This window comes from Salvelinus alpinus, chromosome 11 (assembly GCF_045679555.1).
Source record: "Salvelinus alpinus chromosome 11, SLU_Salpinus.1, whole genome shotgun sequence".
Lineage (NCBI taxonomy): Eukaryota > Metazoa > Chordata > Actinopteri > Salmoniformes > Salmonidae > Salvelinus > Salvelinus alpinus.
In genome coordinates this window covers 56,229,959-56,247,870 of record NC_092096.1, presented here as the reverse complement: position 1 = coordinate 56,247,870, position 17,912 = coordinate 56,229,959, and the positions used below count along the sequence as shown (strand labels likewise).

Genomic DNA, 17,912 nt, shown 5'->3' with positions numbered 1-17,912 from the left:
CATCAGTCACTGGCTTTATCAATTGCATTGAGGACAGTGACTGTACCCCACAGTGACTGTACATACATACCCCAACCAGAAGCCATGAATTACAGGCAACATTCACACTGAGCTAAAGGGTAGAGCTGTCGCTTTCAAGGTGCGGGACTCTAACCCGGAAGCTTACAATAAATCCTGCTATGCCCTGCGATGAACCATCAAACAGGCTTAGCGTCAATACAGGGCTAAGATTGAATCATACTACACCGGCTCCGACAATCGTCTTATGTGGCAGGGCTTGCAAACTATTGCAGACTACAAAGGGAAGCACAGCCGCGAGCTGCCCAGTGACACGAGCCTATCAGACGAGCTAAATCACTTCTATGCTCGCTTCGAAGGCAAGCAACACTGAGGCATGCATGAGAGCATCAGCTGTTCCGGACGACTGTGTGATCACGCTCTCCGTAGCCGACGTGAGTAAGACCTTTAAAACAGGTCAACATACACAAGGCTGCAGGGCCAGACGGATTACCAGGACGTGTGCTCCGGGCATGTACTGACCAACTGGCAGGTGTCTTCACTGACATTTTCAACATGTCCCTGATTGAGTCTGTAATACCAACATGTTTCAAGCAGACCACCATAGTCCCTGTGCCCAAGAACACAAAGGCAACCTGCCTAAATTACTACAAACCCGTAGTACTCACGTCTATAGCCATGAAGTGCTTTGAAAGGTTGGTAATGGCTCACATCAACATCATGGTGTTACACAAATAATTGTACATTTTCAGTTATAAAACAGACAATTGTTATTTTTTATTAGAAGTACTGGTGATGGGTGTACTGTTGCTTCATGTGTTGTATATGTGTGCTTACTGTGACTGTCACCCTGATATTGGCTACTACAGTAGGTAGCTACTTCCCACGCCTTTGCCGGACATTAGTGCTTGACAAAAGTGAGCAAAGGGCACTGTGTCCTGGTGTTGTTGCCGTTCATACCCTCCCCATTGAGTAGTATAGTGTATGTACTGTGTGAATTGATGTCACATCTAGATGGTTTTTAATATTACATATTGTGTATGCTGCTATCCTACTTGAAATAGAATAATGGGATGGTAAAACGTGGTCACGTTAGCTATCGCAGGCGACACGACCATGATATAGCTGTTCACTGGTCGCTGGCTTATCGTCATTCAGCAAAATCAACCATGCAAAACAGTCTGGATTGGCAACAAATCTGCACAATCAGCTGATTCGTTTCCATACACCCAATCGTTTCGACACACCCACTCGCCCATACTGCAGTATGGCTGCAGCTACCCATACTTGTTTTTAGCTCATGATCATATCATGCAGACCTGTCTGGGTGTCAGTGCTACTAACCCACTGGTTCCCAAACCTTTTTGCCCGTAACTCCATTTTGATATACATTTGTCTTTGCCACCCAACCATGTAAAAAAGTTATGTAGTCAACGGCCAATGATTACTTTTATAATTGGAGCTATGACAGACTATTACAAGTCAGTACTTTTGACAGTTTTTTCAATGTGAAGGAAGTATGGTTTGAAGTGACTGAAATGCATCCGAAAGGCATTGGGAAGTTGAGATGATCATCAGGCAATAATGTTGTATGATATTTTGTGTAGAAAAGAACATCATCATTGACGATATTCTTTGTTCCACAGTCTGATTTAGTGCCTGATCTTGTCCAGTCTGTTCTGGCTTTTGGGAATTGTAGAGGGAAACAGAAGATGCATATGTGTTCCTGAGAGTATTATCCTTCAGTGATGGGGTCATAATATTTTGTAGTTTAAACCGTTCCTAAGAAGGAGTCACATTTGTAGGAAGAAAACTGAAACCGCTCTATTTACTACAACCGCATCTAGCGGCTACTAGAGGTTACTGACGTAACCCCGGTACTATGAACCAGCGGATATGTTATTATTTTATTTCAGAGTTTCTCTGGCGACCCTTAGTTTAAAATCAGGTGACCCCACATCAGGCGACCCCTAGTTTGGGAAACGCTTCACTAACCAATATGATTAGGTCAACACTGGCTCCAGCCTTGTATTTCCTGTCACCTCACACTGTGGTTGATGCATTTGTCACCTTTCTAATGTCAGTTAAAAATCAAACAGCAGGAAAAGGCCATTAGCTGACACCTATGAAGGACTCTTTTCACGCTTGAATCAAACTCTGCTGACGCAATAAACTGCGGTTGAAGTGACCGATCACACATAGGCATGTTATTCCTGGTGGACTTTGGAGAAAACGTACAGTAATTAATACTGTTCTATTTAATTTCTTTTGAAAATATTGTTAATTAATGTACATATAAGTGTAGATATAGTGTAAAAAATTGAAACATGTTAATGTTAATCATCATCTGATTATTCAGGACGTTATTAACTTCAGAGTTCACTGTTAGAGGCAGGACTGATGATACAGTAGGGTGTCCTCTTCCTTCTCTCTGCTGGTCTCAGAGCAGCCAATCAGGCCTAGGGACCATCATTATAGTCATGTAAGACAGCCAACCCCCTGCTTCTCACTCTAATCTGACAGACAGAATGACTAGTATACACCAGTGGTGGTTGGTGCCGTTTAAGATAAGGGAGGATGATAATTTTTTGAATGAACATGGCCTTATTTCTATAACAGCATATTGGATGACTGTCATTCATATTCCATTCACCCAGCTCAACGTAAAATCGATATGTTTTGTCTACTATATGATTTTAAAATAATCCCTGTACTCATCATGAGGTTGCTACAATCTAGCCTATGAATGAAAGTTTACAACGTAGGTTCACTGGTCGAGAGAATTTGGAGTAATCAAGATGCCAGACAGTGACACATTCAATACCGCCTTGCACACTGTTTCCTGCATCTAGTTGATCAAGGGTGTAATCATTAGTCCAACAGTTGCAAACAAGAGTTTTTATTGGACAAATTCAGGTATGTTTATCCCCGTTTTGTTCCGTTTGCTTCCGTTTTAGAAAGTTTTTCAACAGAATCGGTGCAATGAATACACCCCTGATCACACGCAAACACAGTTCACTTTCATAGCATCCACATACAAACAGCTCGGTGTATATATAATTCCTTCTTGTATCTATCTATCATTGGCTAAAGAGAACCACATAACATTTCGACATTCTGATGGAAAATAAACTGAAATTCAAATTGGAAACATAGTTTGCTACTAAACTTTCAGTTTCTTCACTGACCTTCATGGCATATGCACCATCTCCAAAATATTATTCATTATACCAGAATATTCCACAATGATACGAACCAACATCAGTATGGGCAAATTAAAACTCAAGTCATCCTTTGCAGCTCAAGACAAAATGTATTTGCGGAATCTCCCTGGAATTACACTTTTTCATAGTAAGTTGGTACATGGGTACAAGTCCATGTCCCGGTGGTCGCAATATTGGAGATAGCTTCATGAGATCAGACATGCACCCTGAGCCCACTCAGACACTCTTGACACACATTCCAAATGGGAACTACAAATGTGTCTCATGCGCACAGTGCAATATCACAATAAAAACATCCTTCTTCAGACACCCACATACAGGTTGAAAAAACCCTGTTCGGGGTATCACCTCATCTCCTGTTCATGTGGGAAAGCCTATGTAGGACAAATGAAAATACAATTAAAACAACGCATAGCTGAACACCGCAGCTCAATCAGGTGTAAGAACATTGACTATCCAGTAGCAGCTGACATTGTTGAAGCTAACCATCCCATCTCCTCCCTCAAATACACAGGCAATGAGCATGTGGCTCAACCAAGGAGAGGAGGTAACATTGAGATCCTACTTCGACAAAGGGAGGCTTACTGGATATCCTATGTAAAAACATTGACCCCTAGTGATCTGAATATTGACTTTGATCTCAGGCCCTACTTATGAACAATTATCTTTTTCATGAAAAAGTCTTATAAATTGATATATTCTTTCTAGAGCTAATCAGCGCACACCCAATATGTTCCCCCTGTTAATGATGCTTATTATGCATTATGGTTGAACCAAAGAAACTATTAAATATGTGAAATTGAATTAACCTATAATGTATGTTGATGCTAATATTATGTACACTATCATTCAAAGGTTTGGGGTCACTTAGAAATGTCCTTGTTTTTGAAAGAAAAGCAAATTTTTTGTTCAATAAATAACATCAAATTTATCTGAAATACAGAGTAGACATTATTAATGTTGTAAGTGACTATTGTAGCTGGAAACTGCAGATTTTTTATGGAATATCTACATACAGAGGCCCATTATCAGGAACCATCACTCTTGTGTTCCAATGGCACGTTGTGTGAGCTAATCCAAGTTTATAATTGAAAATGTTAATTGATCCCGTTTGCAATTATGTTAGCACAGCTGAAAATGGTTGTCCTGATTTAAAGAGGCAATAAAACTGGCCTTTAGACTAGTTGAGTATCTGGAGCATCAGCATTTGTGGGTTCGATTACAGGCTCAAAATGTCCAGAAACAAAGACATTTCTTCTGAAACTCAGTCTATTCTTGTTCTGAGAAATGGAGCTATTCCATGCGAGAAATTGCCAAGAAACTGAAGATCTTGTACAACGCTGTGTACTTCTACCGTCACACAACAGCGCAAACTGGCTCTAACCAGAAGAGAAAGAGGAGTGGGAGACCCTGGTGCACAACTGAGCAAGAGGACAAGTACATTAGAGTGTAGTTTGAGAAACAGATGCTTCACAAGTCCTCAACTGGCAGCTTCATTAAATAGTACCCGCAAAACGGTGTTAAATCAACAGTTTCTTTGATACTTTGAAAACTCCATACAAATGTTTGTTACTAAAAGCAGTTTTATTATGCTACAAATAGTAACATTTCTTCTTGTAGTCTTTGTGACAGTGGTGATATCGCTCACTGCTGCTGCAGGTGCCTGACATCAGAGTACACTGCATCATCTCTGCTGGTCTTCTCTCTCGCTCTTCTAGAGGAGGACTTCTTCTTGGGGGTGAAACTGACAGCTGCATAGTTCAACACGTCACTGTCTTGATTCTGAGGGGGGTGGAGCCATGAGGAAATACATTATGATGACAGCATGATCTACTAAATAATGTTTCTATTCTCCTGTTGAAGAAAACACTCTACAAAATGCATGACTGTTCAGACTGTACACCCACTACAATGACCTGACAGTCAGTGTAACAGTGACAGACAGAAGTTCCACAGAAAATGTAAAATGATCACAAAGACAAGTAGGCTACATCTAGCACAGTGACCTATTACTTCCAAGAAAACTTAATAACAAAGAATGCACAAATAAGCTGAATACTAGCTGTAAAGAAAGTTAAATGGCAGTTTCTTGTAAAAACTACCAATATTATCTATTTATAAATGTTGACAAGTTTAACTGATTTCCCTGAGATGTTGGGACATCAGTCCACCCTTCAAAGAGATTGAAATTGAGAAAGGCCAGCTATTATTTTTTATGACAATCTGTCTATTTTTAACCTCATGTAGTTAATTAACAATGCTGATGTGTTGGGCATTTAATGGATATTTACAGAATGTACATTGCATAGAGATGCATGTAACATTAGATACATCAGCTATAACATTAGATACATTAGATATAAAGTAATACCTCTGCTATCTCTGTTCTGAGTCTTGCACAGCGCCCAGACAAGTAGAAGGGTCACTATCCCCAGAACGATGTTGGAGAAGACCAATGACAGAACAGTAGGACTCAGATCAATTGGAGAATCATGCTCTGGAACTGTGGAAAGGGTATCAGGGAATCCATATTGTATCATCATCAAACAGTAAAATATGGAATCAAAAGCTAATGGTGATATTGTATAGTTTGTTGACACAAATGAATGAGGTCATTTGGAGGTAGGCTGCGTGCACGAATATACTGTATTGTTGGAGATATTTACAGATTAAATGGGATTTACCTTGAATGTTCAGCTTGGTCCCGTTTCCAAACAGTATCTCCCCACATGAGCCCACAGCATAGTAGTAAGTCCCAGCATCAGAGAGGCTGAGGTTCCTCTTGGGGAGGTTGTAGACACAGCTCTGTGTAGGAGACCCAGCCTCAGGGCTCTTCTCACACTGATCACTCCTGTATCCATGGGTGTAAAGGATTCCTGGACGGGATTCTCCTGAGCCATGTCTGAACCAATAGACACTGTGTTCTCGTACACAGGTCTCAGTGTGGATTGTACAGTTCAGAGTCACAGAGTCTCCTGGCTGGACTGACTCAGACACAGGCTGCTGGAGCACAGTCATGTTTCTGGATCCTTATCCTGACAAGAGGATTTATAAGTCAGTAAATCTGTCCCCAATGTTGTGTCCCAAGTTGTCATTGTTTAAATCATACACAGTCATATCTGATTATGCAAATATAGCATATTTAAGCCATTGTATCCAAAACGTAAAGTTCAAAAGCCCTCAAGATTATAGTTGCAGAAAATTTGTTACAATTTTCTTTCTTTGTAAATTCAGATATTGTCCCTTTCACAATGAGAATGGCTCCTTCTTCAAACTCCACCTGGTTGGCATAAGAGTTCCCACAGTAATATGTGGCTGAATCAGAGTCTGAGATCTTTAGGTGATTCATTCCTTCACCGCTTTCCACTGAGAAGCGAGTGTTACCCTTAAATTCATGGTAAAATGTTGCATTCTTGTTACACTTGTAAAAGACTGATAAGATTTGAGGATTGTCACCCAATGTTTGCTGGTACCACATAAAGTACAGTGCCAGGTTGTCTTTATAGAAGCCGTGCAAAGTCACTGTTTCTCCAACATTGCCTGTAACAAGATGAATTTCTGAGGATTGTGTAGGAGCTAGAATACACACAGAGACATGATCCATTACTTACGCAAGTCCTTTATATACCCAAAAAATCCATGAATTGCATCAATAAAGTACCTGAGTGTACACCCCTTAAACAGAGAAATTTCACAGTTGGATTTACCCATTTCTACAAGCAGTGCCAGTATCAGACACAGTGATATCATCTTTGAAGTTGTCCTCTTCACAACCTGTGTCTTGAGTGGAACAGTCCACCCATGTAGACAACACTTCAACTATGGGGTTATTTGTGATTGGTCGAACTGGATGTGTCATTTTTGTTAACAACTTATTCAGCCAACCATGGTCTTCGTAAGTGAAAATCTCTCATATAATCCATGCAAAGTGAACCAATGCTTACTGTTTAGGATATTTTGTTGAGGGTGGGTGAAGCATAGACACTTTGTGGTGTCTAGAATATTTTTTTTTGGAGGGAAACGTATAGTTTGCTGTGTGGGCACCAGCTGAATCAAAGATGTCCAACAATGAGGCAGTGTGTAAAGAGAATATATGAATATCCTTAATTTAATGGGATTAAAAGTATAATATTATCTGGTAAGTATGCAGTACATTTTCAAGCATACATTACAAAAGAATGTACCTGTATCCTCTTGTTATTAAACTCAGTTGTGTGCCTAAGATAGATTTAGCCCCACCCCATGCAACAGTTACAGGCAGTACTCCTGATGACCTATAGGGGGACTGTTATACATAGAACATGTGCTGATATGTAGGGTGAACAGGGGTGGAGCATTACTGTGAGGGTATGTGGGTGAAATACCTACAGAATGAAAGTCAGTCTTATCCCTGTCATTCATGTACTAACTCAAGTGTAGGCTACTAGTTGAGCGTTTAGTAGGGGTGTACCTCGGTGGGTAGAAATCTTCACTGTTGCCTAATATACATCAATACAATTTCTACTTTAAACTCTGTAAACAAATGATTGTAGTTTGAATGAAACCTATGATATTTTAAGTGGTAAGATACAGGCTACATGGCATACAGTATATAAATGGATTGTGTTGTTAATTGTCATGGTTGTGAACAACATTGAAAGATTGAGAGAAAACAGAGTGACACCACATAGACATCCTGCTGAAAACCACATAGAGACACAGGGTGTGTAAAAGGCCAGCAGGCCTGTCCAAAGCGTAGAGACGGTCTTGTTTTGTGCTCACAGCAGACCGCAGTGTGCAGGTACCTATGAACATCTCGCTGTGTGGGTGCATGAATGGGTGGGACTAGCATTTATCAGTAGGTTGGGTCTGCAGAAGCCCTCTGCACAAGTCTATTTTAGTCAGTATCAGTTGTATAAATGGATATTTAATAATGCTAAAAGAAGCAACTTATACATGGATTTCAGAAGAGCAATTTAATCAACTGACATTAAACTTTTAAACAAGGTCACTGGCCATTTATTTTTAGAATGCAAAACAACTCAGCAATCTCAACAAATACTCATTTTCAATACAAGTTGATGATATTTCCAACATTTACTGCAAAAAGTCCATCGACATTTGTCTTAGATTGATGTATTTCCTGGTGGTCTAGATGATGATGAAGATGGTCAGACAGTAGAGGAGAACTAGTTCTTATGATGGAGAGAATGACCAGGATTCTCATCTGTGGATCATCAGAGTGACCACGCTCAACATCCAGCTTGGTCCCGTTCCCAAACAGTATCTCCCCACATGAGGCCACAGCACAGTAGTAAGTCCCAGCATCAGAGAGGCTGAGGTTCCACTTGGGGAGATTGTAGACACAGCTCTGTGTAGGAGACCAAGCCTCATAGTTCTTCTCACACTGATCAACCCTGTCTCCATGGGTGTAAATCATTCCTGGACGGGATTCTCCTGAGCCATGTCTGAACCAATAGACACTGTGTTCTCCTGCACAGGTCTCAGTGTGTATTGTTCAGTTCAGAGTCTCAGAGTCCCCTGGCTGGACTGACTCAGACACAGACTGCTGTGCAACAGACATGCTGTTGGACTCTAATTCTGAAAAGAGTGACAAAGTGAGATCATGGTGTGTCAATTGTTTGTCCTGCAATTTATTTTGTATATTTAGAATTTCATGAATGCAAAATGAAAATCCAAAACAAAGACTTAAGTTAGTTTACCTTTGACAATCAAATCTGCTCCTTGTCCAAATGTGACTTTGCCCACTTCAATAGCAACACATTAGTATGTAGCTGAGTCCCCTAACTGTGCATTAGAGATGGTCAGGTTAAAGCTGTCAACTCCTCTCTTCACAATCAGACGTTTAGTCCCAGTGAAGTCCTTGGTAAAGTTATATAACTTACTTATTTGTTTGAGATTTAGAAATATCTTAAACAGTGTCACCATCTTTGAATATATCATCTTGAGTGGAGAAAGTCTACCCAAGTGTACAACACTTCAACAAAGGGCTAATGGGTGATTTGTTGATTTGGACCCAATCTTCTTTCTTGACGCCTCATTCAGACGACCATGGTCTTGTTGTCTATTGCACCCTACAGAGTCACACAGTCTACTGGCTGGACTCACTGAGACACAGGATGCTGTAGAATGCAAGTAACTGTCTTGAAGGTTTTACTTGTTTGGTGGTTTGTGGTTTTCTCACCTCTCTGGAGAACCCTGGTTCAAAATAGTAGGCTATTTGTTCTCTCACACTTACTTTAGTTAAATCAAGTGTATCTTGCCTTCGTTGCAGAAGACAAGAAAAACCAAGTGTACCTAAAGTATTTGAAAAGAAAACAATTATTATTTTGAACAGGTCATTCAGCAGTCAGAGTACTCCAGATTACGCATAGTAGGGCTGTTTTACATCGACCATGTCTTGTCGAACGGTTAAGATCATTGGGCCAGGAACCAAAATGTCGCTTGTTTAGGTCCCCGAGCCGACTAGGTGAAAAATCTGTGGCACTTAACCCTACTCACTCCGGTAAGTTGCTCTGAATAAGAGTGTCTTCGAAATTACTAAAATGTATGTGTGAACAGGAGTAGAACATTGGAAGTGTAATGGGATAAACACCTACAGCATGAAACAAGTCAATTTTATGTCAGTCTCATTCCCTATCATTCACAGAAATATGCACAAACTGAAGTGTAACAGCTGAGAGTGCATCACTGATTGGACTCACCAGCCTAATATAACCAATACACATGACACACTATATCCACTCTATATCACTATCTGGTTAGTGTGGTTCTCGTAGGAGGCAATCTATCAGAAGGAGTATCCTCCTCTATTGGTCTCCTGACAGAGAACCCTGCAGTAGAACCCTGCAGTAGTCCTAGAACACTTGTCTGATTGAGAATGCACTAGTTCTCCCATGACGTCATCTTAAAATGGCCCCTCATCCTGAGCCCATAGCTATAGAATAGATGGTTCTGTATTATGACATGAGATGCTTATCTTGGAGAGTTCAATAGAGTTCATTACCAGTTATTTGTGGTTTGTAACTGATTTCAGATAACTATATATATCCAAGTAAGTTTATAAAGAACTGGTTTGCTGCGACTGCAAGCTGTCAGTGGAAACATGAACAACAGTAACAAATGCGAAAACAACAGACAGACATCAGATAGATAGACATCCTGCTGAAAACCACAGAGACACAGAGAGCAGGTAGGAGGGTCCTGTGTGTACAAGGCCAACAGGCCTGACCAAAGAATAGATATAGCCACGTACTTAGAGTAGACCTCAAGTACCTGTGAACTTGTTAGCTGTGTGTGGGGGGATGTGAGTGTCATGCGATCAACTCGTCTAAAAAATAGGTTGTGTGCCTTACTTATGCAAAGACTCCCCGGAACTCAATTACAAACAAATGAGTTATTGTCTTCATCATACAGATCACTCAACTGCCTGTTTCATTTTGAGTGATTGTTGCTCCGTGTTACTAAGCTACACATTATATCTATGTTGAGGCTAGTAGTAATGATCCAGGGATGATGACTGTCTGGCCTGTTTGGTGGTTGCTATTTAAATACGCTGGAAATGATTTTGAACATGTTATAGATGTGTAATAAGCATGTAATAACTATATTACCTTGTTATAGATTCTTCATAGCTACAAGTTGCTGCCAACTTTACTGTTGAGGCAGTTGTGGGGACTTCCATGTACTTTGCTGCTCCCTGTTGAAAAATAAATGGATTGGAGTCCTGCAATGTGCACTTATACATATTCACATGTTGTCAATAGTTTGTGAAAACTGCTCCGTTACAATGTGAACATGGTCATATTTATTATCAGTCTCTCAACCATATCAATTCTGTTCAAAGTATATTCAGCTAAGAAGTGTATTTTTAGTTCAGTCTTTTGTTATGGAGAGAGAGAGTTGGGCTCTTAGTGACATGAATGTTGGTGGTTTTGATGGTGTGTGAAGAGAGAGTGTGGTGAGGACTGATGGTCATTGCTGGGGGTTAGAGTTGAGTTTACGTGAGTGGAAAATCTATTCAGGGCAGTCAGAACACCACAGAGAGCTGTGATACAGGATACTGCTAAAAGAAGACAGTTTGAGAGGCTAAAACACAAGCAATAGATACATATTTACAGTTATTTTGCAACCAACCATAATTTTTACATTGAGGATAGGCTTGATATGGTTGTTGCACACTGAATCTGTGGGTGAAAGTGTTGTAGAAATGTAACGAAAAAAATATGAATGCTAATCAAACAATTCCTCTTAATGAAAGCAGTTTAATGTTTTATTTGATCAAAATACAACAGTATCAATGTAAAATTGATCTGCAAGTAATTGTAACTTACAATGAAAAAGACACAGTCAAACATACAGTGTAGAAAACACAGAGTCAATGCAAATTAATAAAGAGGAAAAGTTAGGGTTAGGGTTAGGTTCAGTCCATGTTTTGGCGTCTCACACCAGAGTACACAGTGTCTGTATCCATGGCGCTCCTCTGTCTCCCGGCCTTTGGTTTCTTGTGGACGACGTTCAGAGCGGCGTAATGGAGAGTAACAGGCTCTTGATCCTAAGAGGAATAACAAAAATGAAAATATTTGCAAGTAGACTAAATATTACAGTATAGTGAAACAATCCTCTAATAAAATGCATATTTTCATATTTTGATTGAAGGAAAAATACATTGATTCAGCAACAACTAAACAAGTGTTAGGTCAGGTTACCTGGTTATAATGACTGGGGACTGCAGGAGTACTTGGCTGAAGGTGGGTTCCTTTTAATCAAACACAAATAATCAATTTAATCATCATCATCATACAATGAAGAGCTTTTTTGACCAATTTTGACCAAAACATGTCAACTAATGTAACTGTACAAACAAATGATAAGCATACTGTATCTTGCACAATAATATTGCTTACCTATGCACTTGATCATCTTGTACAAAACACAAGTAAGGACAATGATGAGGATGACACACAGACCAAATGCTACGCCCAGGCAATACATGAACAGAAGATGGTCCTCCTTACAACCATCTGTGAAACATCAAATAGGGATAGAGACACTGAGACACTGAGGGATAAAGCTATGACAATGTTAGAGACACCAACAAGACTCGGCCTGATCTGAGTCGTATTTTATTCTCTCATATACAAAGATATGTGAATGATATAAGAAAAACAAAGATATCTGAATTATATAGAATAACAAAGATATCTGAATGATATAGAAAAACAAAAGATATCTGAGTGATTTAGAAAAACAAAGATATCTGAATGAATTAAAACAAAGATATCTGAATAATTAAAAAAGTATATGAACGATACCTTGTCTGCAATCTAAAGAACTTTGATTATATAGATGTCAGAAGTATCACTTACGGGCAATGTCCAGCTGGGTCCCGTCTCCAAACAGTATCTCCCTACATGAGCCCACAGCACAGTAGTAAGTCCCAGCAGGTGTGAGGTTCCTCTTGGGGAGGTTGTAGACAGCTCTGTGTAGGAGACCCAGCCTCAGAGCTCTTCTCACACTGATCACTCCTATCTCCATGTGTTTAAATGATTCATGAGCAGGATTCTCCTGAGCCATGTCTGAACCAATAGACACTGTGTTCTCCTACACAGGTCTCAGTGTGTACTGTACAGTTCAGAGTTACAGAGTCTCCTGGCTGGACTGACTCAGACACAGGCTGCTGGAGCACAGACATGCTGTTGGACTCCGAGTCTGAAGAGAGTGAGTAACTAATGTAAGACTAACTGGGTGAAAAACAAGCCATGTATTCATCGCTAGCATTTGATTGTGTAGTTGCAGAAACATACCAATATGCAGTGCAATACATTTTTAAAATGAATTAGCAAATGTTTCGTTACCTTTGACAATTAAAATAGTTCCGTCTCCAAATGTTTGCTCATAGATGGCTGTAGTGGAACAATAGTATGTAGCTGAGTCCCCTGGCTCTGTCTTGGATATGGTCAAGTTAAAGCTGTAGTCTCCTCTCCTCACAAACAAACGTTTGATCTCTGTAAATTCCTTGATAAAATTGTTGGAATGATAACTATCTTGGCCAACATAAAGAGATGATGACATGAGGAGGGGTTTCTGTCCAAAACTCTGCTTGAACCAATCAAACCTGGTCACCGACACTTTGGGACACTCTGTCTCTATACTGTGGCCATGAGGAGATAATCTCCTCCAGGAATTTACGACCTGAGTTCGCAGCAGCCTAGTGTAGGAGACAGAGACAGGGGGATGGGCTTGCTTTACCCAAAGAGGGCAACGTCATGACAACTGTATAGTCTGTGGGTCTGACAGTGGGACATCTTATATGCACCTTATATATGATGGCACTTTACATGTACCTTTCTTGCAGTAGGAGGGAACACTGAAAAGAGAGATTTTATTGGCCGACTACAATCTTAGAAGTATGTCCTCTGGCTTACCATAGTTTGAGCTTCCTTATAATTACTTTTTAAGACATTATAAAGCAGGTCAGAGTAACTGGATCAAGGAAATCAAATATTTGCTTGATACGGTTGCTTCTTTTTTGAGAGAAATGAAACATTTACTTAAATTCTTTCTCTTTTGATGTTTGGAAATGATACAATGAATGATCTTTAGTGCTGCTAATACTACCGACCCAAACCCAGCCCAGCCCAATGGTTAAAGGTACCCATCATGTAAATTTACCCACCACTGCATAAAAGCTGCACCAATAAAATCTAATATTAGTTGTAACCGCAATAGCATTGAATAATATGTTGTTGTTTTTTCAAACCTTTGTTTGGTACCAATACTTTCTCTTTTTTCATGAAGGAAGAGTTGACAAAACTATTGAGATGACACTCCATTTTATCTGCACTTTGTCCTCTTGTTGAATGTTTACTGTAGGTTTCTTAAACGTTTTCAACTCGAGACCCAATTGAGAAATTGGCTGTCCTCCCATGACCAAAATCGTCCTCCAACAACCAGAAATGTGAAGAAATAGCCTGGGATTATAGATGTTTTCTCATAACTCAGGACCTATAGTTTAAGAAACCCTGCACAGTTTAGGGTTTAGGAAATGCTTTTTGCTTCTGGTTTGTATTCTTGACATACTTTGCACATCTAGCGGCAGGTGTCTGGAGTTTACGGTCCAGATGAACAGAAGAGTTGTGTTTACTCTTACACACAAATATTTTCCCGTACTATCTGTCGGCAGGTGGACTAGAGAGCGAGAGAGCGAGAGAATAATGGACATTTCATCCCCCAGTGTTAGTCTATGAGAGAACCAGCGATGTTCACCTCAGCAGGTCTTACTCTACACTGAGCTGCTCCTTCCTTTCACTCACACCACAGGAAGTGATGCGTACCCTCACTGGCCCCTCTACCTCAGACCGCAATCATATTCTCCTTATAAACTGCTTCTCGGACTAGATGGCTTTGATTGTCCCCAAAAAATTGTCAAAGACTCCAACCACCCTAGTCATAGACTGTTCTCTCTGCTACCGCACGGCAAGCGGTACCAGAGCGTCAAGTCTAGGTCCAAGAGGCTTCTAAACAGCTTCTACCACCAAGCCATAAGACTCCTGAACACCTAATTAAATGGCTATCCAGACTATTTGCATTGCCCACCCCCCCTCTTTTACTCCATTGCTATTCTCTTTTTTTACCTTTCTTTAACTAGGCAAGTTAGTTAAGAACAAATTCTTAATTTCAATGACAGCCTAGGAACAGTGGGTTAACTGCCTTGTTCAGGGGCAGAACGACAGATTTTTACCTTGTCAGCTCTGGGATTTGTATTTGCAACCTTTAAGGACTAGTAATAGTCCAACGCTCTAACCACTAGGCTACCCTGCCGCTCACCTGCTATTCTCTGTTTTTATCATCTATGCATAGTCACTTTAATACCTCCACCTACACGTACATATTAACTCAACTAACCGGTGCACCCAGCACATTGACTCTGCACCGGTACCCCCTGTATATAGTCTCGCTATTGTAATTTTACTGCTGCTCTTGTTACTTGTTACTTTTATTTCTTATTCTTATCCCTATTTTTTTAAACTGCATTGTTGGTTAGGGGCTCGTAAGTAAGCATTTCAATGTAAGGTCTACTACACCTGTTGTATTCGGCGCATGTGACTAATAGAATTTGATTTGATTTGATCAGTACAAAGCCAAGACAGGAAATACTAAGGGGGGAATTACATCATGACAAAGGCAATTTTGGTTTAACTCTTTATTTGTCTTTAGAAGTGATCAGTATAATACAGTTGTCTACTGCTGGGTACTTTGTCCCTCAGGGTCACACTATAAAAAAATAACCAAATCACTAACACACACAACAGAGATCTAAGTTAAGAGAGGCCAAAAGAGGCAACTACTCCTCTGCAGCCATTAAATAGTTGTGTTTTGACTTCTAACTCCTCCTCTCTATCCAGACCCTGTACCACTGAGCTGTGTGACCTAACTGAGTTGGAGAGGGCTACAGTAGCCCTGAGGTACAACTCACAAACATACACTGCAGAGATCGATTGATTTACATTTAAATAAATGTCAATAAATGTCATATAACTACACAGATACAATATAGCAAGATTTAATCTTGTATTCAAACATATAGTAAATCAATGTACTCAAAGATATGGACAACTATTTGTCCTCCTCTTCCATCCTCCTCCACTTTATCTTCTTGTGGCAGCATACACTACATGGGGGTCCAGCTCCTTCTCTCTTCTCCTCTCCATCTTCCTCTTCTTGGAGGTGAAATTCAGAGCGGCATAATTCAATGCATCTGGATCTTGGTCCTGTAGATTTGCAAAACACCATGTAGTAGTTGTCATTTTCTCAGTTTCTGAATTGCTGATAATTCCGTATTTAATCATGCACTATTTACCTGATCATTGTGTTGTTGTCTTTGAGAATCAGGTCCTGAATATCAAAGAGAGATGAGAGAACGAACTAATGGATCAATCCATTCTAGTGAGCACACCGACTCCTCTGATCGTGTACAGTATGTCATGGGAAAAACATCTAAATTAAAGGTATAGTTCCAAGGTCCCATATTATCATGAAATGGGCTCCTACCTGTGTTGTGTCTGTTTGCGTCTCGTCTGATCTTGAGGACCAGGATGATGATGACTATCAGTAGAACAGCAGTCACAACACCCAGGATCACAACCAGGGGAAGGAGGTACATGGTTCCATCATCATCCTCTCCTACTAGACTGATCGTTCCATTACAATCTCCTATTAGATTACAGTTTATTAAATCACTTGGTGATCCTTTAATGACAGACCTAAACATTTTGTCATGTAGACATTTTGTCACTCTCTTTAGGTGACTCTGGTGTTTCCTCACCTCCGTTGTGCCCTGTAGCATTGCGATTAGTAATAATAGAGAAGTTTTTTTCAAAATTATAATGCTAAAAAATATGTCCATCAATGGTTTGCCTTTGTTTCATGATAACTCCTGATTAGGTTGATGAACATTTTCAAATGTATCAAAAGCCAGATAAATAGTTGAAAACGTACCTTTAGTTTTTAGATATGTTGAGTTGACAAAGAACATGTGGCTATTGGGATGCAATCCACAGAAATACAGACCACAATCAGCTATTTCCACTTTTGTGATTTTCAGAAAGATAGTGGTGTGGTTGCTGAACATTTCAAAATGTCTCCTTTGAAAACCATTGTGGAGAACAGGTGTTGAATTAAAGTCGTACAAAGACGAGATACACACAGGCACTGATCCGTTGACTTGCTTGAACCATGCTGTATGTCCCACAGCCGTTGTAACATTGGAGCACTGCAAGGTGATGGTATCCCCAGTAAGGACCTCCATAGTCTGAGACTGAGAAGCCAAAACAGAGACCAAAGCTGAAACACAAAGAACAAAGTCCAACATTAATGACTGTAATCGGTGATATCACATTTACATGTTAGAAATCAGGAAGCGCTGTACTGAACATTCTGGTTATACTTGACGAATGCAGTCAATCTTACTCTGTCTCCATGTTAGATTTAACAGTAGCGTACTTACTCAATCCATAGAGCAGTAGAGCTGGTAGGACCGTTTTGGCCATTCTGTGTGTATGTCTATTCTGCTCTGTCTGGTTGTGAATCAGAGAACACCTCTTCATTCACTCTGAGATCACAGTGAGATCAAAGGTGATATCATTGGTAGTGGGCGTGGTAGTGGTATTGGACCACAATGTCTATTTACAGAGAGCAGAATTGACAGAGACATTTTATATGGAGTGTAAAAAAAAAAGTTTAGCATAGTTATATTGAATTAAAATGGAGATAAGTGTTTGGGTTCATATACAGTAGGTGTTTGGGTTCATATACAGTAGGTGTTTGGGTTCATATACAGTAGGTGTTTGGGTTCATATACAGTAGGTGTTTGGGTTTAGTGGGGTTAATAGGTGACAACAAGACTTCACCTTATCAGGGTTAGTGGTCTTAAGGCTTTATTTGTATTTTCCCCTACAGATGGATTATACCAGTTCAAACGAACTATCCACTACCCAGCTAGCAATGAGGAATCTGGCCAGAAGCGGCCTTCTTCCAGGGGACCGGAACTGATTGAATCCGCCTGGAATCTGGTGTCGGACTCGGCCCGGAATCAAAATTAATGACTGCCCAGAATCGGCCCAAGTACATCGGGCCGTTTCCGTCTAAATGAATTCAGGCGACTATGGT

The 17,912-nt window shown here is 40.2% G+C and overlaps 1 pseudogene and 1 gene segment (V, D, J or C); both read right to left on the bottom strand.

The window, feature by feature from the left end:
* Positions 1–4,802: 4,802 nt before the first annotated feature.
* LOC139534482 (Ig kappa chain V region K29-213-like) lies at positions 4,803–7,017 on the bottom strand. The segment is given in 3 exon segments: positions 4,803–5,024; positions 5,614–5,745; positions 5,927–7,017. Coding segments are annotated over 3 exon segments (480 nt in total).
* A 4,647-nt stretch (positions 7,018–11,664) lies between these two features.
* On the bottom strand, positions 11,665–16,407 carry LOC139533342 (uncharacterized; annotated as a pseudogene).
* Positions 16,408–17,912: the final 1,505 nt, after the last annotated feature.